The following is a 26,306-nucleotide window of genomic DNA, read 5'->3' as shown; positions in this document are numbered from 1 at the left end:
TGCACTGACCCCAGTCTGTGTAATCATTTCCTTTACTGTAATTCCCATGAAGTGCAACCAATATCAATCATAACAAAAGAATCAAGTGAAGAGTCAAAGAATATGCTCGATTTAAGGGATGTCTAATTTGGTAAAAATTTACATTTAAGGGAAAAAATACCTCTTAGTGAGCCAGTTATATACTGCTGAAATGTTCCTCTATTAAGTCTATTCTGTTCCTCTATTAAGTTCTTCTATTAAGCTTGCAAAAATGGGCTGGGCCTCCTTGGTGGCTCAGTTGGTAAAGAATCTGCTTGCAGTGCAGGAGACCCAGGTTCGATCCCTGGGTCGGGAAGATCCCCTGGAGAAGGGAATGGCAACTCACTCCAGCATTCTTGCCTGGAGAATTCCATGGATAGAGGAATCACTGAGATAGAGCAAAGACTGTAGACTGGCGGGCTACAGTCCATGAGATCAGAGAGTCAGACACGACTGAGCGACTAACACGTCACAAAGAAAAAATACTATCCTTTGGCTCAAATATGCATACTATATGTCTGTTCATTTAATACTTTCAGCTCTCTGCAGTATAAGTCTGGGTTCTCAGTCTGGAATGTTTGTACACACCACCTTCAGGAATCTGCCTGTAGAGCTGCCGGAGTATCTCTTTTGACAGGCACTTACCCACATGCTCAAACAGGCAGACACATTTGAAGAACAGACCTGCCTTCCCTCCATGTGCGGAGACAGAATTGAGCATTACTAAGTCAGCGCCTCCCACACCCACACCATGCACATGCACGTGCACCACACACAACTAAACAAGACAATATGAAAACTGACACAAAAACAGAACCCAAATGATAGAAAACAATGTACTGTTGATGTTCCATTTAGCTACAAGGTAATACATTCTGCAGAAACTTCTCAGAATTGGGAAGACTTCAGTGCCAGATGCCTTTTAAAGGAAGAGATGTTTGGGTATAATTGTTTTCTCAGAAGCGTCATCACCTGACAGACATCAGAACGGATGCCAGTTTTCCAGAAGCCTTGGCTACTCAGCTCCACTGTTACTTCTCGCCTCATGGTATTCTTCTGTCGTATTTTTTGGAGTGCTTCCTAGAAAAGAACTCATTATGATGAGTAACCTGACAGTTCTAAAGCAATATTAAGCCAAACATCAAGCATTAGTAAATTAGCTGGATTCACTCACCCTTACATTCAGATAGTCAAAATTCTTCATGCCAAATTAGATTTTAAAAAAATAAAGAAAGGCCTTGGGAATAAGCCAGCTTTTCCTGGTAAATGGATAAGGAAAAAACTAAACTAAAGAAGCTACTCTGGCAAGTTCAAATGAAAAATCTCCTTTTGGGGACTTTTTGGTGGTCCAGTAGCCTCCCAATGTGGGGAGTTCCAGTTCAATACCTGGTTGGGGAGCTAGGATTCCACATGCCTCACAGCCAAAAAACCAAAACATAAAACGGAAGAAAAATTGTAACAAATTCAATAAAGACTTTAAAAATGATCCTTGTCAAAAAAAAGAAAAATCATGAAAAAAAAATGCCCTTTAACTGAAAAAGAAACAAAATGTGGTGTTTGGAATCTGAAATCTGCATGTAAAAATTATATTTAAATCAAGCCTTATGTTAAGCATTTACATATAAAAAAGACAATCAGTAAATTAACCAGAAACTCGTGTAATTCTCAAAGACGCCTTCTAATCTGCAAACCCTGCAGCAAAGGTATATTTTATTAAAACAAGACAATGATCCAAAACTGCTGCAAGATGTAAACAGGAACTGACTCCTCCCTTTTACCACCACCCTTCAAATAATTAATGATAAAAAGTAATTTTATACTTGTATGTTTATTCAATAAAAAAAAAATCTCATAGGAATTCATAACAACAACAGGAACCACCACCACCTCCATCACTGATTAAGTTCCTAATACAGGCCAGGTAGCTCAGACAGTAAAGAATCTGCCTGCAATGCAGGAGACCAGGGTCCTATCCCTGGGTCGGGAAGATCCCCTGGAGAAGAGAATGGCAACCCACTCCAGTATTCTTGCCTGGAGAATTCCATGAACAAAGGAGCCTGGCAGGTTACAGTCCACGGGGTCGCAAAGAGTCTGACATGACTGAATGACTAACACTTTCACAGGCCAAACACCACTGGAGGAAAGTTAAATGCAGTGTCTCCAAGTCCACACCGTCACCCTTTTCCCTGGGTGCACTGACAGAAGAACATTTCAGTCAGCCTCTCTCAGCCTTGGTTCCATCTTTCATAATGAAGCTGACTGACTCAAGTCACAAAAAGTGACGACGTCAGAATTCAAACACTTTTCTCAGCTTCAAAACCTTGCTCTTATACTATGGCAGCAGAATAAACCCTCAGTGAGACCAAATCTATGTTGATACCATTTATTTATTTTTTATTCTTAAATATAAAACACAAGTGATCCTGGAATATAGATAATACTACCCATTAGTAAAGAAATATGGAGTTTGGGATATAAAGCCTCACAAAATCAGTTCACCATACTAAACTAACAGATACATAGAAGATAACCTTTTACAACCCAAGACCAAGAAACTTGAATATGTGGTCCTATGTACAGTCTAATTAATGATAAAATGCTAATCTGGGAAGTTTTAAAATTAACTTCTTAGAGAAGCTATATTCATTCCCAATATCTATTAAAAAACTGGCCTTTTTAAGGAGAAAATACAGTCCCTTAGCTACTAAAAGATGAAAAAAAAAATCAATCAGCATACTAACATGAGGAGGGGAGTGAAGTGTGATTTTTTTTTTAAAGTATCTTTCCATCTTATTCTAAAAGTGTGGTGTAACAACAATCTCAGATAAACCGGAAGTACATCATCATTAGTCATAGGTGAAGAGGGTCCAATACCAACCTCCCTCTGTGCCAGCTTCTGCTTGTCAGTCTGTTTGACTTTTGGACTATTTGCTAGGAGGTGGCGAAGCTTGACATAACTCTTCCATAGTTTCTGGTACCTGAGGAAAAGGACAGACGGACATCTCAGACGAAAAGAAGGCAAATCTAAAGTGCCATAAGGCCAGGTGTTCTCATAGGCCTGCTCGATCATAAATGCATTCTCGTGAACATCCTTAATGGCTGCAGACCTTCATTCTAAGGAAGGACGTGGTCTGGGGGGATGGAGGAGCTGGATGACCAAGAGTCATCCAGAATCTATGAATAAGCTGATCATTGCCTACGTGGGTTGAAAATGAGGTGTCACTATACGGATGAATCTTTCTGGAGGCAATTACAGGAAAGACACACAAAAACCGATAGAAATATGTATGGTTTCTCATTGTTACCTCTTTGAAAGTAACACATTTAAATACATGCTTTCTGATGTTTGTTGAAAGAAAGACCCCTTACTCAGTAGACATTGTCAGTGTCTGAAACGCCTTCACTGAAAGTAAAAGTTGGAGAATATGAGAAAAGAGAACCCTCCTCATGATAACACCCAAGGTACATAGCTACTCACATCCATTTTTCCACTGGGAAGGGAAAGACAAATGGTGTATAGCAATTTGTATATACCAGGACAAAAATAACCATCTTTGAGGCCAAACATGTTATAACCTGGATCAGCCTAACGAATAAGTTAAAGTATCCTGAGAATGAAGAGAATATACAGTTCTTTTATCAATTCACACTCCTGCCAGCTGAGAGTTCACATGAGCCTAATCACATTCTACTAACACTTTTCTGGCAAGAAGGGACTTTCCAAAGATTTTCTCTTATATTGAAACTGCTCCTTTCTTGGCCTTTGCTGGATCTCTCCTTTCTGATAACATTTTTTATAGACAATGGAGGAAAGAAAGAAGTACTTACACAGTGCCTGGTTCATTGCTTCATACTTTTATCCAAAGGGAGGGAAAAAAAGAACAAAACCCTTTAGCCTCTTCTAATATATCAGCCACAATTGGATTTATGAATTGAAAATCTCCCATGCCCTTTTCTCCCATTAATGAATCCTTAAAAAAAAATTAAATCAGGAAATGGTTTGTTTGACAAAGTAGGGAACCTAAACACTCCTAAAGACTCTAATGGTGCTATTTCCCTTCCCACACATCCTCATTTTCTCCCAGCAAAACACTAACGTGCTAGTTGGAAAGTAACATCTATTCTAAGAGCCAGAAGTCGTGGCTTTTCCTTCCAATGCAACCCTTGACTTTGCATGGGATATTGAGCTCTTACTAAGATGTCTCCCCCAAATCAGAACTCTACATCAGTGCAGCAGTGCTAGGAACCAACATGGTGCTACTTTCCTCTAGAGGGCACTGAAAAAAATAGATAAAAATAGTAAGTTCTATAATGATGGATAAAGGAAACTTCCTTAAAGGTTAAAAACATACAGGACTCATACTGACCAAGACTGCCAAGGATAATCTATCGAATAATATGTAGAGAAAATAATTCTTCAGGAGCTATCATAACTTGTTTCATTTGGTAACCAAAATTTGGAAACATGGCTCATTTCAGATCTTAATTTTTAAAAAGAAAAAAATCCACTAAAGGGGATTCCCTGCTAATTTCAGCTGTTAGTAGAAGGTGAAATTGGCTAAGACAAACACCGAGAAATATCTTACTGTGGGTCTCCAGCATAACTCAACTGTGCAGGGCGTATCCCAAAGTGAACGATAATTGGAAAAGTAATCACATCAGGGTTGAACTGTTCACGATCCAGTTGATCGATGCGGACAGAGCTTGGTTTCTAGAGAGAGAGAAATCAAAGCCATTTATTCCCTTAAGAAGTCTTTAAGTATTGAGTTTAATCTAAGTAGGGAAGAAATTAATCGGATTTTTCTCTAGGAAAGCCTCATCCCCAAAGGGAAAAAAATGTCATTAAAAACCTTTAATCATAGCAACTACACTATATAAAAACTATAATGTCATCCCTGTAAATGAGTCTGTGCCATTCGGCATAATGAACAATGATTCTGTCCTTTTCTGCCATCTACATAGAAACCTTTAAAAATTAAACTTTTGAAAGGACACCTAGTCAGATATAACTTTTCCTTAACCTCTCCAAAGGCACAGAGGGAGTATTCCACATGACCAAAAGAGACTCGCTGGCTTATTCTGCTTGAACTGCACATTTCAAATGGAAAGCTTATTTCTATTCAGCAGGCACAGACAGATGCCTCTATATAATTTTTTTCCCCATTCGTTCTCTGTGTACCTTGTGTATTCCTTTAATTCTGTACCTTTACATGAAAAGGTATGGTGGTACAAAGACCAAATAGTTAAGCTTCTCTTATTATGTCCATGGAGGCCATTCTTAAATTTTAATAGAGAAGACTCAATTTTCATAAGTTTTGTTTCCAAGTCTAATTTAAAAAAAAAAAAGAAATGAACAGCTTGGTTCCTTCTTAAGTTACTAAAGTAGGAGGATCCATTTGTAAAACAGCTTTCATCCTGAATGCTTAAGTTTGTGAAAAGATGGTAAAATCATGGAGAGTATGTTTTAGCAACTCCTTGCTTATACTGAACACTCAGGGCAGTCCCTAACTAGAAGCTAAATTCTGACTAGAAGATTGTGGGGGTGTTTGGCCCAGTTGCTTCAGAGCTAGAGGCTATAGAATTGATCCCCATGGAGGCTAATAAGCTTCACTATATTGCCCAGTAATGCCCAACAACTATGACTTAACAGTCTGGCCTGGTTTGTCCAAGACACAGGGGTTTCAATGCTAAAACTGGGAAAGCCCTCAGAAACTGGGACAAGCTGGTCACCCTACCCACAAATGTAGTCCAAGTAGGTGACAAACTATTCAATAAGAAGATTTGTGCAAATTCATCCACATTAGTGAAAAAAAAAAAAACCTTACACTTCAAAGAATATTTCAATGTCATTTAACAATCAAAATTTTACTAGTATCTTGAAAAGTTGATCTTTGCTCTCAAAATTAATAACTAGGTTGAAAAGGCCAGGTTCTCTCTTCTGAGTCAAAACCCTTTGATGCTCTTTCATGCTCCTCTGCCTACCAGGACCACAATTCAAGTCCCTTCCTGCCTCTGCAGTCACCACAGACCAGATTGTGCTGGGCTTCTCTTTGGCTCCATGCTATAGTATCAGGGTTTCCCAGGTGGCACTAGTGGTAAAGAACCCGCCTGTCAATGCAGGAGATGCAAGAGATGCAGGTTTGATCCCTGTGTCGGGAAAATCCCCTGAAGGAAGGCACAGCAATCCACACCAGTACTCTTGCCTGGAGAATCTCATGGACAGAGGAGCCTGGTGGGCTGTAGTTCAGAGGGTTACAAAGAGTCGAACACAACTGAAGTGACTTAGCACGCATAGTATCAACAGAGGAAATAGTGATTTAAAATATTTGCGTGTGTGTGTGCGCGCGCACATGCGCGCGCTCAGTCACTCAGTTGTGTCCAATTCTTTCCAATCCCATGGGCTGTAGCCCGCCAGGCTCCTCTGTCCATGGAATTCTCCAGGAAAAAATACTGGAGTGGGTAGCCATTCCCTTCTCCAGGGGATCCTCTCGACCTTGGGATCTGCATTGCAGGAAGATTTTTAACCATCTGAGTCACCAGGGAAGCCCTTTAAAATATCTGTACTATCTCTTATTTATAGGGGGATAGGGGATGAAATAAGTTCTAGACTTGGCCACACCCTACAGTATCCATCATACCATTTTTATATTAGAATAAAATACATTCTTGCTAATGACCAAAGTGTTCCCTAGCAGAGGCAAAGTACCTGGGGAGGGAGATTAATTTTAAATTCTGCAGCAATAAAGCACTTAATGGGACCATAATGATTTGAAATTTTTAATAAATTCCCCAATATCCTTATCACTGGGCAATCTTTCAAAGCAAGCACTTCATAGGACAAAATATAGTGCCATGTCTATTCTGTCCTATCCTCAACAGGATATAATGAAAGAATGTTTCATGATACTGAGTTTTCAGGACACTTTTCTCCTCTGCACTAAGACTATATAGCAAATACTAAAACAAACAAACAAACAAAAAATTACCTTAAACATGTCCCAAAGCTTGGCACCCAAACCTAACTTTCTTATTTCCAATTACTAACCAGCATAAACCTTTCACCCTGACTAACCTGTGGTTTCCTCAATTATCTTTAAAACTGGCCATACACCAACTCAAGAATGTTCATTCAAATGTGCCAATGACTTATACAATTCCTTGATTCTTTAAAGACCACAGTAGTGTTTATGAAGCATCCCTGGGAGCCTGGCCCAGTGATCTCACCAAACACTACAAGCTTTCCTGACTGGCTTTTTCAGAGATTGGTCCATTGATTCAATAATTCATCACAGACTCCTTTCATATGGATATGCTGTAAGTCTGCAGCTGGACAAGCATCATATATAATCTATATACTTCAGTAGCACCAGGCTCACGTAGTGGGTTCCTCAACAACTGAGCTGAATGATGATCATGGCAAATGGAGTAAATATTCTCTATGCCACTGGCTCAAAAACAAGCAAGGAGTGAACCAGAAGCAATTGGGGAATTTTTTTAACTACAGGTCATTGAGCCTCGTTACCTGGAGTACATGGGATGGGGTCCATCAGGGCATTCTTGTATTTTCAAAAGCTCTCCAACTGATCCTAGGAGTTCAGGAAATTTTAACCATGCCATAGAAGGGAGTCCCAGGGTAAATGTGCTTCCACAATAAATCATGAGTTTCTTCAAGCAGACCCACCAAGGTAAAAAGGATGACTCCCACCACCATCACCCCCACTCATCCTCTGACCCAACTATAAAACTAATAGAGAAATGTAAATTCATGCAACTGTTTAAAAGAAGAAAGATTAAATCCATAGTCACACTCTCATAGTGCTATGATTTTGTATATTTCTTTTACTCTAACAACTATCTACGTGGCTTAGCAATATAATAGTAGAAATTGCATAACTTTTTTTTTTTTTTAATTAACAAGTGATTTGGAATTTATTGCAGTGATCAGATGAACAATTTACGCTATGACTATGGCACATTATGGAATTCTAATATATTTAGCTTAGCCTGTTTAAGGATAAAAAAAGTTTTCTTTTTTGGTTGTTCTGTATGAACTTTTACATTGATTTATCTTACCAAGCTGATCACCTTAACTTCCACTAACATTTGACCCTCCCTCTTAATACTCATTTTCAGCTGACTTTAATGCAACATACTTTGTTTTCCTTTTTTTTTTTTTGCTGGAGAAATGTACCCATTGGTACTTTCTTTTTTTTTTTTAGTGTTAAACAAGTTTCATGTTTAAAGACATTTTTATTAAACACTTTCACTTTCTAGATTTGTTTAAAATAATCAGCATTAGCTAGAATGTCTGATTTGCAAATATCAACATTTTGTTTGTGCAGATGTTACTGTCATGCTACAAAAAGTTGATTTACAGTTTTTATTTTTATGAATCAAGGCTATTAAGCAATTTGGCAGCCTTTCTAAAACAACAGCTTTGTTTAAATAGATTACTCTGTTTCTTTACATAGTAGCATCTTAATTCTCCACTTTTGCAAAACTTTATACAGATAAGATGCCAATATATAACTATGTTATGAAATGATAATATATTTTACAGGAACAAATTTAATAATAAAACAGCATGCTCTTTACCAGAAAAAACAAGCTATCTATTAATTCTCTGCTTTGGATTTTTATGTTTTTACTTTTAAAATGTACATTAGAAGCAAAATTTAAAGCAATAAATTTAAAAAACATAAATAAAAATTAGACAAAGGATGTCGATAAACCATTATCAGAAGAAAAACTTTAAAGGTCGATCAACATTTAAAATATCAAGTTTTGCTAGAAATCAAAATAAAAAGAAAACTGAGCTAAATGGTATCTATTTTTTCCCTACCAAATTGACAAAGTTTTGTTAAATTAGTATACGCAGTATGAAGGAATGGTCAGAGTGTGAATTTTACAACCCCCTGGAAGGTAATTTATAAAGTATCAAAAGCCTTAAAAATGTGCATACTTCAAGGAATTAAATGGACGCATTCAAACAGAAACACATACATATGGAAAACATGTTTAGTCATACATATACAAATTCAATACAGCATTATTTGCTATAGCAAAAATCTGGAAGCAACTTAGGTGCCTGATAACAGGGGGTTAATTAAGTAACAGTGGCTTTTTTTTAAATTACATGCCTAAAGAAATGTAAAACAAAGGAAAAATAATAACTTTGTGCTTGTTGCTCCTGGAGGAGGATAAGACGGAAAAAGTCTGAATATTAATATTTAATAGTATGGTGCCAATTTTGTTTCAAAACAATATGAAATATGTCTTACTAGAAAAGTGAATAGTATCATCTCTGAAGGACGGAATTATGGACAATTTTTCTCTTCTTTGGGCTGTTTTTCTCTTTTTCTAATTAACTATAGAGATCTATTACTTTTATACTCAGAATAAAATTAGAGCTGAACATAATCTAAAAACTTCAAAATTCTCCACAATAAGCACAATAAATCTACTAAGCAAATGAATTTACTACTAAATATGCCTTCAGTTCAATTCAGTTGCTCAGTCATGTCTGACTCTTTGCGACCCAATGGACTGCAGCACGCCAGGCTTCCCTGTCCATCACCAACTCTTATGGCTACCTATATGCCTAAAAATACGCCTATATTATAATATTTTTCTTATTTACTAAATATTTAAAGGAAAAAAATTACTCAAAGGACAAAGAGCAACGAGTACTTAAATCTTTAAAAACGTTCTGTTAGCATTTTTACGAAACACTCAAACCTGAAAGGAAAGTGACTCAGTCTCTGAACGTCAACATCAGCACATACCGCTCCAGGGTTGGTGACGATCATGCCTTTGCATTCTTCTGCGTATTTCTGCCACTCAAGTTCTTCCCACTGAAGCATATTGGCAATCTCCTCTTCGGGAACCAGGGCTTTGCTACACCGTAGTAAGTAAAGGAGGATCTGGTGCATGGACAGCACTTCTTTTCCTCCATCTTAGGTGACAGTGGAGAGAGAGGGAAAAATAAGAGTACTCAATTAACAGCCAGTCATCTACCCAATCAGGAAAAACAAGACAATGAGAGAAGAGCATTTGTAAAAAGGTAGTTTAGAATTTACATCATTAAACCATTGTTTAACCGGGTGCCAAATAATAGGCAAGCCATTTGTTTCACTGATGAACAGGGCTCATAAACCATCTCATTTATGAAAATGGCAACAACATTACAAATGATAAAAGGCTCCATTTCTGAGGCAGGAATATAAAAAAGGTGCCTACCTAAATAAATTTAAAACCACCTAATGTAAAGAACCACAGTTTATAACATACAGAACCATGTTATGTTTTAAATATTTTGTCAGTCTTTATAGGGTAACAGATGAAAGTGACGTTACTGATTTAAGGAAATTCTAAGCTTTTATGAGATACTTATGGATGTTTTCAATAAACTATTGTTGCATTACAGTCTAATTTTTTGGTGCTAATGTGCTGCACCTGCCATGAGGAACAGAACTAAAGAGCTTATACCAATATCATGAAGATCATTATGGAGTTAGTACATGGAAAAAATACCAAGTATTCTGAGACTTACAGAAACATATATTACCAAGTACAGAGGCTAAAAACAACACAGAACATAAATCAAGTACCTTGGAAAAACTCAATTAATCTGGTACTTCGTGAAGCAAAGCCATTCATCTAATATGCACATTAATTTCAGGTTCACAGACTTCTGCCTTCTCTTTAGGTTTAGCTTTTGTTTTTTTTGGCCACACTGCATAACACATGGGCCCTTAGTTCCCCGACCAGGGACTGAACTCACGCCCTCCTCACTGGAATCACAGAGTTTTAACTACTGGACTGCCAAGGAAGTCCCTAGGTTTATTAGCTTCTTGACCAGTACGTACAACCAACTTTTCTCTGCCTAGTCCCACCCAAAGGAAGGACAAGAGCCCTGAAGGTGTAGAGAACAATAACTACTCTCCCCAAGGTCATAAGACATGCTAGAAACAGTAGTATAGGGCCAAACACTTCATGGAGAAAAAAGGAGACCAAGATGCTGGAGACAGGCAGGCATAAATGAGGGGGTCCTATTTGTGTTAGAACAGTTTATGACACCCAAGGAGTCTAGGATACTAGAAAATGGAAGAAGAGAAAAGATTTTAATTTGAGTTGCTATGGGCTAAGATCTTAGGCCTATACTTTGAAGACAGAAGACAGTAAGGATCAAAATTTCTTTTTGATTTGTGTTTTTCTATTTCAGATGCTGCTCTGGAATTACATGGCATTGCTGCTATAGGGCTACTATATATGTAGGAATGCATTCATTTATTAATCTAAATACACATTCATTCATTCAATAATTATCAGCACCTATTACGTAGCCGGCCCAGGAAACACAGTGCTAAATACCCAAAACTCTTACATTCCAGAGGACAGAAAGAGGCAATAAAAAACAACTACTTAATAATAGATCAGAGATGAGGGCTCTGAAAATGGATCAAACTGGGCAACTATACATAAAAGGGTGGTCAGGAAAGATGTCTTTGAAAAGCTGCCATCTGACAGACGTGAAAGAAGCAGAGGAGCTCCATGTGGCTACCTGGGAGAGGAGTGTCTCTGGTAGAAAAAATAGCCAAAGCCCGAAGGTGGGACTGATGTGTTCCAGGAACTGCAAAGAGGCCAGCATGGATAGAGCAAATTGAGGAGGAGAATGTAACAGAGGCAGCAGGAAAATTAGACCTTGCAAAGCTTTATAGAGCACAGTAAGAGCTTTGGAAGTGACTCTCAGATGGGAGCATGTTTTTCACCATTATGTGCCTGGCACGATGAGTGATCCCATGCAACAATTATGGAAAAAAACAAACAAACAAAAACATAAGCTCCAGGCCTTCAAGAAGCAAGTTGGCTAACGATGATTAATCACAACAGTTCTTAGAGGAATCTTTGCAGGTAATATTCTGAAAAGAGTTCTCTTAATTAAAGACACTGAGTCTCTTTAAAAAAAAAAAAAAAGTAACTAAAGTAGAAAATACAACAACCTTCATGAGGACATGTTCTGTCTACTCTTCTTACCATTATTCACAGCAGTAAAAAAAAAAAATGGTACGCCTCATTACAAAACATCTGCCTTAACACTACAAGTCACCTTTGATTAACAAACTTAAGGACATATTTCTCAGACTCTGTCTCAACAGACATTTTAATCTGCCTGCATGTGACATGCCTTTCTCAATCAATGATGTTTCCCTCTTTGCTAAGGAGCCCAGCAAATCATAATGCCCCTCGGTCAGTCTGAGTCCATAGTAATCTCTGCTTCTGGGGGGGCCTGAAGTGAGCAGGTGGACGAGAGACCTCTAAAGCCAGAGCAAGCTGACTTACACTTTCATGTGTTAACGTAGGGAGCAGCAGGGATAAAGGAAACCTAGCCTTCAGAAGAACTGCCACACTGAGGAGATTCTAGGAACCAAGGCAAGGGTAAAACACAGCAAGATTACTAAAGAGTGCTGTGAGCTTATAAGGAGACATCAGAGGAGCAGAGTGTCGTTTCGCTATAAGGATTGGAGAAGAACACTCAGATTTTATTTGGGAAGGCTGGAAGGAGAAAAGATATGCAACTCTAGCTATACACATTGGTGCTGGAAGCCACCCCATGGTTACAGGTGGCCAACTTCAGCACACTTCAAATAAATGGGGAAGGGCGCTGAATTTAAAGGGAAAAGAATAAAAAAAACTCAAAGAGCTACTGATAGGGAGGAGCACTTAAACCTACAAACCAAGGGCACTGCCCAATTTAGGAGAAGAAGACCTGTGAGATAAAGAAGGCCACCAAGTGCTCTGAGAATGCTTCTACCTAGTTTGGGTGCAAGGTGCTGATGAGGGAGGAGAGTTTTATAGCTGAATGGAACCAGAAAGAATTTTTTAAAAACATACACACATCAGGAGCGAGGTAATGCTAAAGGAGAAACTGTAAACCCATGCTGAAAACTGCTAAATATTTTAAAGAACAGCTAAAATCTAAAAAGATAGATATTTACCAGTGTGAAAAAGTAGAAACTCAGGACAGATAACATGAGGTGAAACCCTTACAGGAACATAAGGAAAGGTAGACAGAACTAGAGAATCTCTCACACCCAGCCTAGCAAAATGGACATTGCAGAAATATTTGTGGGATGACTTTCTGAAGCAGATAAATAATGTGGCCACTTGCTCGCAGACTGCCATGAATTTACTAATGTTAATGAATTGGCTCTTTTGGTTTGTCTGCTTTGCTACATGTTTATGTTGGGGATTTATGGAACTATGTCACTGAGGGCTAGGAAGTAATCTTTATCTCGCTGGCTGAGATAAATAGGACCCAATATAAATGAGAAATTAGAGCGGGTAAGCTAAGGTTAGCAGGAGTTCTGCCAGCGCTGGGACTGGAACCGTGACAACGGCTCATTATTCGGGAAGAACCGGAGTTTGTGTTTCACGGAATGAATCTGGACAGTCATTAATGAACTGACAGACTTTATAAACTGTTTCTTAGAGACTTAATTCTCTCAGTTTATATTGCTTGATTATTTATATGGTTATTGGGAGGAGGGGCAATTTGTTAGGGAATTTGTGTTAAGAACATACTGGTTAAATGAGTATTTCTCAAGAGTATAATACTCAGTTTCAAGAAACATATAATACTGTCTTTCCCTACACTGAGAATAACTATATAACTGCATTACCTATATGCAGACATATAATTATGTCTCCCAAATATTACTACAGGTCACCTTTATATAATCTTAAATTTTGAAAACTTTTATTAATAGCACAGAATTTTCTCAACTCTCCAAAAACAAAGTTACATTAAGACACTGTGTCAATTTATGTCTTTTTCCAAACTACATTTCCCTCCTGGGAGTTCTGATATACTCTCATCCTCTCTGGCCCTCTGTGATAGCTAAAGAACTACTTCTCCAAAATGAGACAATTTCCAAAAATCAATCTGCTAGATAGCTGATTTGCAAAATTGATTTGGGATTCTCAAAGCTTTACTACAGCAATGATATAAGCAATCAACAGGCTTTCCCGTAAGTACAGCCTTTCTATCTTGAATTATGCCCTGCCCTAGCCCTGGCTACAGTCAAGATAAAACCTTCAACTGGCTCTAGGAGACCTCATATCAACAGTCTGACTACTAAAGGTGGAGGCAGGGATAAGGAAAGAAACAAAAATTTGAGAAAACTCTTATGATATCCATAAACTGGCTGTTCTGTGATTTGACTTCTGGTAAACTGACCTGCACTGAAGAATCCTTGGTTTAATCTATTAGCTAAACTTTGGATAAATTTGTATAAAGCAACTGAGACAGCTGACTTCAAAGTAGGTCAACTGAGGAACTAGAGAAAAATTGTAATGACTGATAAACTTCCAATCTATGTATTATAATAAACTGTTTTGAACAAAAAGCTGATGAGAATAAGAGGACCATGAAATACCTGAAATACTATATAAAAGTTGTTCATTCTCACAGAACTCCAAGTAAGAGGCAAATATTAATAATAACAATGAGATAACATTTTATGTATCAGATGCTAGTAAAACCCAGTGTTGGCAGATGTATCGGAAAAGGGTGATGTCAAAAATACTGGTTAGAACTCCACACTGAGGAAACCAGAATTCAAAGAGACACGTGTACCTCAATGTTCATCGCAGCACTGTTTATAATAGCCAGGACATGGAAGCAGCCTAGATGCCCATCAGCAGATGAATGGATAAGGAAGCCGTGGTACATATACACAGTGGAATATTACTCAGCCATTAAAAAGAATACATTCAAATCAGTTCTAATGAGGTGGATGAACTGGAGCCTATTATACACAGTGAAGTAAGCCAGAAAGAAAAACACCAATACAGTATACTAACACATATATATGGTATTCAATCTGTAAAGATAACCCTGTATGCGAGACATCAAAAGAGACACAGATAAATTGAACAGTATTATGGACTCTATGGGAGAGGGTGAGGGCGGGATGATAAGGGAGAATGGCATTGAAGCATGTAAATTATCATATGTGAAACGAATCGCCAGTCCAGGTTCAACGCATGATACAGGGTGCTTGGGGCTGGTGCACTGGGATGTCCCAGAGGGATGGGATGGGGAGGGAAGTGGACGGGGGGTTCTGGAAGGGGAAAACATGTACACCCATGGTAGATTCATGTCAATGTATGGCAAAACAAATACAATATTGTAAAGTTAAAAAATAGAAAATAAACTAATTAAAAAAAAAAAAAAAAGAACTCCAAAGTATGTCCTCTCTAGAGAAAACTTGGCCAACTCTTTCCAAATTTAAAATGTGCATACTGTCTTAACACATAATTACTTCTAGAACTCCACCTTATAAAAACACACAAATGCAAAAGGATAGATGCATAAGACTATACCTGAAGCATTTACATGTAATGGGGTGGGGGTGGGGGCGGGGTGCAGAATAGAAACTTCCAAAATACTCCTGACTACAGGAACTGTAAAAAAAAAAAAAACCGATGTCTATTCATCTATAGAATGCCACACGGGTGTTAAAAATTAAGGCAATGTATTTATATGTGTGTGTTTGTGTGTGTGTGTGTTAGTCACACAGTCGTGTCTGACTCTCTGTGACCCCATGGACTGCAGCCCACCAGGTTCTCCTGTCCATGGAATTCTCCAGACAAGAATACTGGAGTGGGTTGCCGTTTCCTTCTCCAATTCAAACTTTAGTAGTAGTAGTTTAGTCGCTAAGTTGTGTCCAACTCTTGTGACCCCACAGACTGTAGCCTGTCAGGTTCTTCTGTCCATGGGATTCTACAGGCAAGAATACTGGAGTGGGTGGGTTGCCATTTCTTTCTCCAATGTATTTATATAGAGGATGTCTGAAACAGCTGGTAAAAAGGTCAAGTTGTGTAACATGTTTAGTGTTATCTCACTTAAAGAAAAAAGTATAATTCTCTCTATATAGGTTAAAACAAATACAAATCAAACCATTTACAGCACCTACTTATTCTCACACATCTAGAAGCTGGTGTTCACTCTTTTACTTCATACACTTTTGTACTGTTTATATGTGTGTGTGCGTGCACACACACATACACACAGAGTGGACACAATTAAGGGCAAAGGTAACACTTCAATTTTGTGAAGAAAGAATGGTCTTTTCAATAAATGGCGCTAGTCAACTGGATGTCATATTGAAAGTAATGAATCTTGACCCATATCTTATGTTATTTGTAAAAACAAATTTGAGACAGATTATAGGACTAAATTTGTAGAAAATATAAGATAGTAATAAGTATATATAAAAATACCTACAAATAAATGAGAAAAAGGCAAATAAAGCAACAGAAAAATGAGCTAAAGGCTTGAATAGGCACTTCAAAAATCAACAAGGAAAAAAAAAAGTCAACAAGGAAACAAGGAAAAAAAAAAGTCAACAAGGAAATGGTCTATGTATGAAATGGTGCTCCATTTCACTAGTCATTAGGGAAATGAAAATTAAAACCATACTGTGATCCTCTGATGCTCGTCAGACTAGCTAACTTGAAAAAGAAAGAAAAACGCCAAGTGTTGGTGCAAATGTGGAATAACTTGAACACTTATTTATATCACATGTGGGACAGTGAAAAGGTACCGTCATTTTGGGAAACTGTTCGAAAGTGTCTACAAAGCAAAATATAAAAACATCCAGAATTTCCACTCCTAGGTATATATCCACTACAGGAAAGCATAAATATGCTCATCAAAAGGCACGTACAAGAGTTTGGTGAACATATGCGTGCTATCTGAAAGAGTCAAAAACTAAAAATACACAAATGTCCATTAATTACAGACAGGTTAAATACATTTTAATTTAGTCACACTGTGTAATACTATACAGCAACGAGAATGTGCCAGCTACAGTTAACTATAACAGGTATTTCAAAAACAAAATAAAGAAGAAGATAGAAACAAAAAATATATACAATTCTAATTTTTATAATTCAAAAACAGGTAAAACTAACACATGGTATTTTCAAGATAGAATAGAGGTTGCCTTAAGGAGTCGGGTGGTGACTAGAAAGGGGCTCTTCGATGCTGGTAATGTTGAGTGAGGTGCTGAGTACACAGTCATATTCACTTGGTGAAAATTCACTGAGTCTTATGACAAGTGCACTTTTCAGCATTTGTGTTCTACTTCAATCAAAGGTTTATTTTTCAAAAATGAGAGACAATATCAAAGAATGAGTAAAAACCACATTCACTCTCATTAGTAACAAAATACAGGAATATTTAACTAAGGCACTCTTATGACCGATTAAATAAAGCCTGTAAACGAGTATTTATTGAGCCCCTGCTATGTGCCAAGGAATATGTTAGTAGTGATACAAGACAGACTGTTAACGCCTCAGCCTCATGGAGCTACAGTTGGAAGGAAGGAAGCAAAGAAAGAAAGTCCAAAATGTGAAGAAGACTATCATTCATTTTTTACAGCAGCATAAACTGATGGGATTCTTTTGATAAGAAATTTGGTACTATATATCATGATCTTTAAAAATATCCATCTACTGGATGAATTACTAAAAATCAGGATGCAAAGCATGTATCAGTATGATGACTAGCATGTGAAAAAGTTATGAAGGGAAAAAAATGAAAATGTACATCAAAATGGACATACCATTTTGAACTCACCATTTTCTAAAGATTTTTAGTGATGTCAATATTGGGAAAAATGAATCAACCATAATTTGCCATCCAATAACAAACTTCATTTTATACATTAGGCAATTTTCTGTATCCTTCTGGTTTTTTTTTTAAGAAGTATATTTTCAAAAGAAAGTCTAATGAAAAAGTCAATTCTGTTTAAAAATAAGCCAAGAGATCTTTTTCTTTACAACAACCTGAGTGTCATCCCTGCATAGTTACAAGAAACATTTTGTGAGAGTTGAAATCCCACAAAGTAAATACCTGACACAGGATTTTTCTTTAAGATGATTTTAAAATAAGTGTCCACATTCTCTTAGAGATTTATTTGGTCATAAAATTCCTAGAGGCAGATAGACACAGAAAGGAAAGGCTTTTCAACAAACTCACTCTAATACCATTTTCTCATAAGTTTACCATTAAAGCTCCATTACAAAATCATAGATTCATTCACTTGAAAAGAAAAAAAAAAAGGACCTCTCAATAAAATGAAACCAGGAAACTTCCCTGGTGGTCCAGCAGTTATGACTCCATACTTCCACTGCAAGGGGTGGGGGGACTGGTGGTGGTAAGGGGGCCACAGGTTCCATTCCTGGTCAGGGAACCAGGATCCCATATGCTATGTGGCATGGCCAAAAACAAAATAAAAAAATATAGACAAAAAGAAATAAAATATGCAGATATACAAAAGAAAATGTTTTTAATGCATTTTCCAAACAAAATAAACATTAACAATAATACGAAAAATATGATTAATGTTATGTTAAAATAAGCCACTGTGACTGAGTGGACTGAGGAGAGAGTATCAAGGACAAAAGCTGGAGGAAAATCTACACTAGAATGAATAGACGAGATAAAAGCCACAGAGGACAAATCAGAGAGCCAGAAGGCGAGTAAGGAGCACACAGCAGGCAGAACACACCAAAAGCCCAGGTATCATATCAGGGAGGAGATGCAGCTGAAGCGTGTCCACTGGATTTGGTCTGACATCAGCAGCTACAGTGGGGTGAGGACATGTCAGAGGGAGTGGGATGCCACAGCAAAGCCAGGCTGTGAACAGCCCCAAATCCAACAGGCTCCTGGACGGCTCCGAGGCATGGGGGAGGCAAGCTCATGAGGAGGAGAGCATGAACGTGGGGCTGAACTTGTGAACTGCTGACATGTAAATGTGGGCAGAAAGCTGACAAGCTGAAAAGCTCCCCAGCTGAAATTATAAACCACAGATTTATTGCAGCAGTCTTTTTTTTTTTCTCCTGTATCACCGAGAGACCCAAATATCGGAAAGGAAAAGGCAAATGGCTGAACTGACATTTCCACGGAAGGTGGTGGTTATAGCACAAGGGGCTGAGGCCACTAGAGCTGAGAGACAAAAGTCAGAGGATAGGACTGAAGCAGGAAAGCAAAGAAAGGTGGCTGCACCCACTGAGGAAAAAGAAGATTCAAGCAGAAGCAAAGGGAATAAGGAAATGAGAAACTGGAAGTTTAAGTGGATGTCACCAGAAAGTGAGACACGAGAATGAGATTCCAGGGAAGAATTCACTTAGGATGGTGAAGATTTTACAAACAAAAAGGCATCCAAATATCTCATTAAAAGCCCAACCATTTAAAAAAAATACTAAATACAATGCCATATCTCACAGCTAGCCTCTTGACAAAAATTTTAAAAACAGTTAAAATATTGCTTTAAAAAACATAGCAGTCATATGTTTACTTATATATATATGTTTAATTTCATGAGAATTGTTCACTATAAAATGAATAAAAGTATATGTCAAAAAAGAAAAAAACTCCCATAATACCACTATCTTACTACAACTATTACTGCAGTTATTTTTAGTATATATAATAATATTGTTTATAAAATTTCATAAATTGTTTTCTAATTACCTATATGCATTTTTTAAAGCCACACACATTTTTCCACTTTAATTTTAATACTTGCATGATATTTTATCAAGTAGACTCTCAAAACTTTGAAATCAATTCTCCCACTGCTCATCTAATTTGGGGCTATCATAAATTATGCAGGGGTATAAATCAGCATGTATAATGTTACATTTTCATGCCTCACCTGAGAAGTAGATAATTAAGTGTCTGAGGTGGGAAAGTTGTCCCTAAAGATTGAAAGGAGAACGGCTTATTTTCAGATGTACTATCTCACCAGGTCACTGACAAGCCAAAAGATTTACCTGGAAGAAATCTTACAAAACGTGGCATGAAATGAAATCTTGGACAGCAGGGAGGGCTGTCTTCAAACAAAGGACCTAAAGCAAACAAGTGAAAAGGAAAGAAAAAATAAATAAAACTGCCTTGAGAAACAAACACTGAAACTTAATTCCCAAGATTTATGATAACTAAAGAAAAACACCAACACCAACAGAAGTAGGGACATAACAAACACTGCCCCCACTTCTACTCAATAGCTAAATCAATCATGTGGTAACTGCCCCAAACATCCCATGAAGACTGCAGTGAGGAGACCCCCCCCAAAGGAAGGGAAGAATGAAAGCCCCAAGGATATATACAGTATATGGCATATACAGTAAAACTAGTTTTAGAAATCCAAAGATATAAAAAGCTTCTGTTATAACTGAACTATTGCATGATATAATATGCTTATGTTTTCACTGTGTCCCATTTTAATCAATACAACTGGGGAAAAAAACAGAGAAATACTATTCAAAATTTGGTTTGAAAAGCCGTTCATCAACACAGTTTTAAAAATAAATAAATAAATGTCTGATGGAATAGAGGCATTTCCAAGAGTGAACTATTATCCAAGAATCAAGTATCAAGTTTTGAACTGATGTAGCATACAGTGTGTGTGTGTTTTAAGAGTTAACTAAAGTTCTTTTTTAATGAACTGTCATTTTGGAAGAAGTGTATTATAGTAAAGTCTAACAGACTTAAGATATTAACTAATGAGATTTCCCCAATGCAGATAAATCAAGGTAGTTACTCAACATAACTGACACCAGGTACCAGTTACTTAACAATTAATGGTAATCTTCTGTAATGGACATGGTCCATCTGTAGTTAAACGAGACCTATAACAATTCATTTATGTCAAATGATAAGAAGCATGCCTATGAATAATAAACTTTTCCCTGTAGTTCAAAAGTGAGAGGAATTTCAACTATGTACCCCCACTTTTTTATAAGAGTTTTCACATAAACCACAACATTCTCCCACAAGCACTACACTTTTCTTTAAATCCTATTTACCTTTGAGATTCCAGTCGTACAATTCCAAAATATCTCTGAATAGGAATAATGAAAAGAGTTCAAGTCCTTTCACACAAAAATTCTGAAAAATAAACCAGAAACCCAACTTACTGTAGTATTGCAACTATATATTAACTGATGCTTCAGCTTGTTTAAGTCAAGTGTTTTTTTAAAAAGTGTCTACTGCAACTGTACTCAGTTTAATTTCCTAAAAAACTTGGCCACTGTCCTATAGTAGCTCAGTGTCTTGAAACATTAATGAAGTAAGCAATAATGTCATTAGAATTCCTAAGAAGATGTGAGCTTGGCCTTTTCAATGTACAAATAAAGTGATGTGAAATTTAAAAATCAAAGTCTCTTTCATGTCATATTTTTCTAACCCAATTATAAAACATACCAGAATCTCTTAGGGACTTTCTGTTAATTCAAATTACACACTGAGCAGCCAGCTCTGATAGATTTGTCCCCAGCACCACGCCCCCCCGCCACCTCTGCTCACCTCCACCCCTCAAACACACCCAGAATCACTACTGCCAAGTTACCATAAATTAGAGGTCTCCATGCCAAAAAAGTTCCAGCTCTTAACGAAGGCAAATAAAGGGCTATGAAAAACAACAGAACTTTGTACCAAAATTTCTGCTGTAAACAAGCTTAACAGATGATATATCTGCAAGTGAGACTTATCTCATAATTCTTCCTCCTACTTGTTTTGCTTGGGGTTCATAAATCACCCTGCGTGAGATCACGCCAGAAGTCATCAACTTTTACAATAGCAAATGAAGGCTTATGACCTTAAAAATCAAAAGGAAGCAAAAAAGCCCTTCCAAGCTGAAGAATGAAGGGGCAGCCCTTTCTCCTTAATTCTTTTTGAAAGACAGGTAGAATTAACAGGACTTGCCCAGAATGAAATAGGTGCAGACTAAGCATGCGTGTCATGCTCATCAATCCCTGTGGGTGCTCTGCTGCCCTCGACAGAGCCGCACTGTTAAACAAGGCTTGCAAGAGGAGCCAGGGGCTCAGGAAATCGACCCCAACTCCAACACAATGTTAAGTGCACAAGCTTGTTTGCTGTCTAGTTGTTATTTCTTAGTGTGATTTGTTGACACCACTAAAGTCAAGATCAGGCAATGAATCATTCTGAGATTCACATTAATCTTGCTTTGGAATTTTAAACCTCTTGCATATATTTAGATAAATCTGCTGCTGAGCATCCGCAGTGAAAAACAATTAGGAAAAATATGTAAATACATGGGAAGAAAAATGAACCAAGCATTGATCTTGTCACTGGAGATAATGAATAAGATTATCCCAACAGCTATCAGATTCAGTTTCACTTTTCTCATTTCCTCTTTGATAATGACCAGTAACCAAAAGGTGTCCCTTGTCCAAAACAAACTAGAAACAGATGTAAAGTTACCATCACGTAACTTTCAGTAGCTGCAACAGGAGGAGAAACGGGTTCAAAAATAGGTCAAAAGTTGGAAAATGACCTGAATTTTAACCTCGTTCCTAAAGCTACATCTGACTACAGTTACGACTGACTGGTCTTTTTCAACAGTGAACACAATACATTAATAAAAGTATCCTTATGGCAAAAAGCCAGAACTGGTCAAGTTCAGTGCTTTAAAGATATATAACTATGGAATAAACAAAAGAGGAAACTGCATCATGCTGTTAAATAATCTTCTCTCTTACCTCAGGCATCATCTCTTCGATGAAATGAATCGTGTAGTCTATGTTGAATCTAATTACTTTACACAGTGGAATCTGTAATAATAAGAAGGAGAGGGTCAGTTTCAAAATGCCTTCCTGTGCTCACCACTGTACACGTATTCACTACCTGACCCAGAAGGCCATGAACCAAATGAGAAAGTTTCACCTTAATCTAAGCTGCTAACAATACTGCACATGAAGCTTGACCACAACTGCTGGATTTTAATGCAAGAACTCAGCTGACCTGGTCTCTACAGGAAACCTGCATAATGTTGGTGTTTAATTAATTGTATTAGCAGCAGCAACACAAACATGACAAGAACTCATTAAATCCAAATATATTGCCTCTAAAGAATTAATAAAACCATGAATACTTCTTTCTCTCAGGTTTTTAAAACCTTTCAGTATCTTCAGCTCTTCAGGCAGATCCAGGATAGCAGGCTGACAATTCATCAGTTACAGATTCATAAGTCACTGAAGTACACACAACTCATGCTGCCTTTCTGGCTCTGGAGCAAAAGCAATCATGGCAATAAAAATAATAATAGCTAACACTTCCTAGCTCGGTAGGCCCTGTTCTACTGTTTCATATACTGTCACTCATGCAGCCATCCTGTGAGATAGGTACAATTATTCTCCCTAGTGTACAGTGGAAGAAACAAAAACCAGAGAATCAGATAATGTGTGTGTGTGTGTTAGTCGCTCAGTCGTGTCCAACTCTTTGCGACCCTATGGACCATAGCCCACCAGGCTCCTCTGTCCATGGGATTCTCCAGGTGAGAGTACTGGAGTGGGTTGCCATGCCCTCCTCCAGGGGATCTTCCTGACCCAGGGATCAAACATGTGTCTCTTACATCTCCTGCATTGGCAGGTCGGTTCTTTACCACTAGTGCCACCAGGTATCTGGTGAATTAGAAACTCTTGCTCCAGACCCCAGTTCTAAGCCACTAGGGTATCCATCTCTCATTACCTGTCCTAATACTGTCCTAATATCTGTCCTAATACTCAGGCTATGTGTGAAGATGAAGGAAAGCTCAGATGAAATAAATCGACATCTGTCTTGCTTTACCAATGTATCATCAGATATCAGCCTAGTGCCCAGATTTAAGAGGTTTTTCTCTAGGCATATTTTTTGAATGAACGGAGGACTGAGAAAGGGAGGGGTGTGAGGTTAGAGCAGTGGTTGGCTGAGAAGCTGGGGAAAATAATAGACACAGAAGCCCTAGAGATGTGTTAAGTAGGCTTTTCTGGCCACTCGATCTGTCCATAAGACGATTTTATATAAATGTCTTTGTTTTTGCAAACCACAGCAATTAGAAAGATACAAATTTTAATTCCACCAGCAAAAGGAATAGTAAGAAAAACAAACAGTCTTACAATGCCATCTACTGGAAATCTTTTCCCAGAAATGAAGTTTAGCTCTTAGGTGCTTTTTTTCTTGAAGGATAGTGGCTAATTTAAGTGAAATTCATAATTAACTTTAATAAGACATCCATTTTCAACTTTCTCGTGGTAATGGGTTCTAAACCAGCTGAAGCGGCATGCTAAGGCCACTATCATTTTTAAGTTCTTCTTTCTTCTTACAAGCATTTAAAAATATTTGAGCATATTTATGAATAATTTGTGCAATTATTCATAGTTTTAAAATACATTACTATCAACCAATAGATTCATAGATACTCTAAAATAGGCCACACCCTCTATCTTTTAAAAATATGGGGATCTAAGACAAAAGCATGTAAACAACCATAAATAGAGTATGATACAGTGTAACCTGTCAGTGCCATTAAAAAAACAAACAAAATATTGAGTAGTATAAAGTACAAAAGAATCAAAGAGGAGGTAACATTTGAGTTGAGTCTTTAAAGATGAGAAGGAATTTTCCAGATCATCCAGAAAATTAATTGGGAAAGAAAAAGATGTTTGTTTATTCTTTTAAATTCATTTTTATTGGAGTATAGTTGCTTTATAATGTTGTGTTAGTTTGTATTGTACAACAAAGTGAATCAGTCACAGATATACATGTATCTCCTCCCTTTTTGATTTCCTTCCCATTCAGGTCACGACAGTGCATTAAAGAACAGGAATTTAGTTTCCAGCAAGACAGAGAAAAAGGAGCTGGGGCCAAAACAGGTCATTTAGCTCTTCAGGAGTGAAATGCATGGAGACAGAGACACAAGGGAATTCTAGAAAGTATGAACTATATTCTGCAGATCTTATAAACCAGGTTAAGGATTCAGAGCTATCCTTATGGCAACAAGAAGTCATTCAAGTGCTTTAAGTGAGAGACCAACACAGTTTCACATGGATGGGCTGCTGTGTAAACAGGGTGGGAAGGACGTACAGAGGAGCAAGGCAAGAGACCAGGAGTCTAATGGAACAGCCCAGGAGCTGAATGAAGAGAAGTCCAAAAGGAAGGGGAAGAATTTTAGACACAGGAGATGGGACAGAAATACACAGTGACCATTCTGACCTGGAAATGAGAGAGGAGAGAGAACAGAGGATAATTTCCAGGTTTCTAGCCTACGGGGATAGGTCAGGACGACATCAATACAAGGAAATTCACAGGGTGTAACCCAAAGCCCCTTAACCTCAGTATGTAGAGAAGATGACCAGTTCAGTTTCACACAAGTTGAGGGTGAGGGACCCGAGGGGACATCAAGGTGGGTCTGTCCACTGCGCAATCTGAAATGTGAGTGTGAAGCACAGAGCCATGTGTCACAGCTATAAATATTAATGTCAGAACATGCATGAGAGGAAAAATCGTGGGTGACATTGCATTACGTGGGGAGTGCATTCAGGAGAGAAAAGGAACAGAGAGCTTGGGAAGAGTCAAGAGGCAGAGAAAGAGCAGAAGTGTAAATTTTACTCCTTCCGCTCTGTGCAACAGCAGCTCTGCTGATGATTAATGCAACTATAGTCCCTTCCTCAATGCCTTCAACTAAAATCACTTTGGGGGACTCCTTCTTTAACCTCTCCTCTTATACATGCTATATTTTCCTTGGGGCAGTCACCCATACCACTAGAGCCCTTCTCAGACACACAAATTTGGAAGGCAGAGTCTCCTTTTCTATTCGAACTTTCATCTCTAAGACTCAGAGAACTTGTCCTTTTCCTATATATTGGGAACTCAGTTGATCAAGAGCTCAGTCGGCCAATCAAACAATATAAAAGCCCTTGATCTTTTCTTAAAACACGTTTGAGTAGTGACTAACACTAACTCCCATCTCATCCTACCAGAAACAAACCAAAAAACCATCCCTAAACTTCTATATTCTAACTACATGGAGAAGGAAATGGCAACCCACTCCAGTATTCTTGCCTGGAGCATCCCATGGACGAGGAGTCTGGCAGGTTCTAGCCTATGGGGTTGCAGAGAGTAGGACAAGACTGAGCAACTAACATACAAACTTCTATATTCTAACTCTACTATTTCCAGGGACTAAATGACTACAATCCAGGACAGTGAGGCCATTGGAAATGGAAAGCCAATTAAGGCAGTAGGGAAAGGATCACGGTGTTTCTTTGTGCTTTTGAGGCGGGATAAAATATTATGTATGTAATACACAAATCTAGGTAACCATAGTTATGTTAGTGAAATCCTTAAAAACACCAGGTATATAAGTAATAACAAAAGTATTACATAAATAGATAAAACTCTCCTGGAATGCTCTATACTTAGCCAACAAGGC

The 26,306-nt window shown here is 37.8% G+C and overlaps 1 protein-coding gene across 20 annotated transcripts in view; it reads right to left on the bottom strand.

The window, feature by feature from the left end:
- The window catches only part of DROSHA (drosha ribonuclease III), a 115,572-nt gene that overhangs the window by 52,607 nt on the left and 36,659 nt on the right, over positions 1-26,306 (bottom strand). For 12 of the 20 annotated variants that reach the window (XM_081523899.1, XM_081523900.1, XM_081523914.1 and 9 more), the window contains 7 exons: positions 22,597-22,668; positions 20,902-20,983; positions 19,867-19,941; positions 9,804-9,973; positions 4,605-4,729; positions 2,897-2,996; positions 991-1,098 (listed from right to left, as the gene is read on the bottom strand). In XM_081523899.1, coding sequence (XP_081380025.1) covers positions 991-1,098; positions 2,897-2,996; positions 4,605-4,729; positions 9,804-9,973; positions 19,867-19,941; positions 20,902-20,983; positions 22,597-22,668 — 732 coding nt within the window. The remainder of the gene's footprint in view (positions 1-990; positions 1,099-2,896; positions 2,997-4,604; positions 4,730-9,803; positions 9,974-19,866; positions 19,942-20,901; positions 20,984-22,596; positions 22,669-26,306) is intronic. The other 8 variants (XM_081523903.1, XM_081523916.1, XM_081523905.1 and 5 more) reach the window with 1 other exon arrangement.

The sequence above is a fragment of the Giraffa tippelskirchi genome, chromosome 8, assembly GCF_054371585.1.
Source record: "Giraffa tippelskirchi isolate mGirTip1 chromosome 8, T2T-mGirTip1v1.2.pri, whole genome shotgun sequence".
NCBI lineage: Eukaryota > Metazoa > Chordata > Mammalia > Artiodactyla > Giraffidae > Giraffa > Giraffa tippelskirchi.
This window is presented reverse-complemented; position numbering and strand designations above follow the sequence as displayed.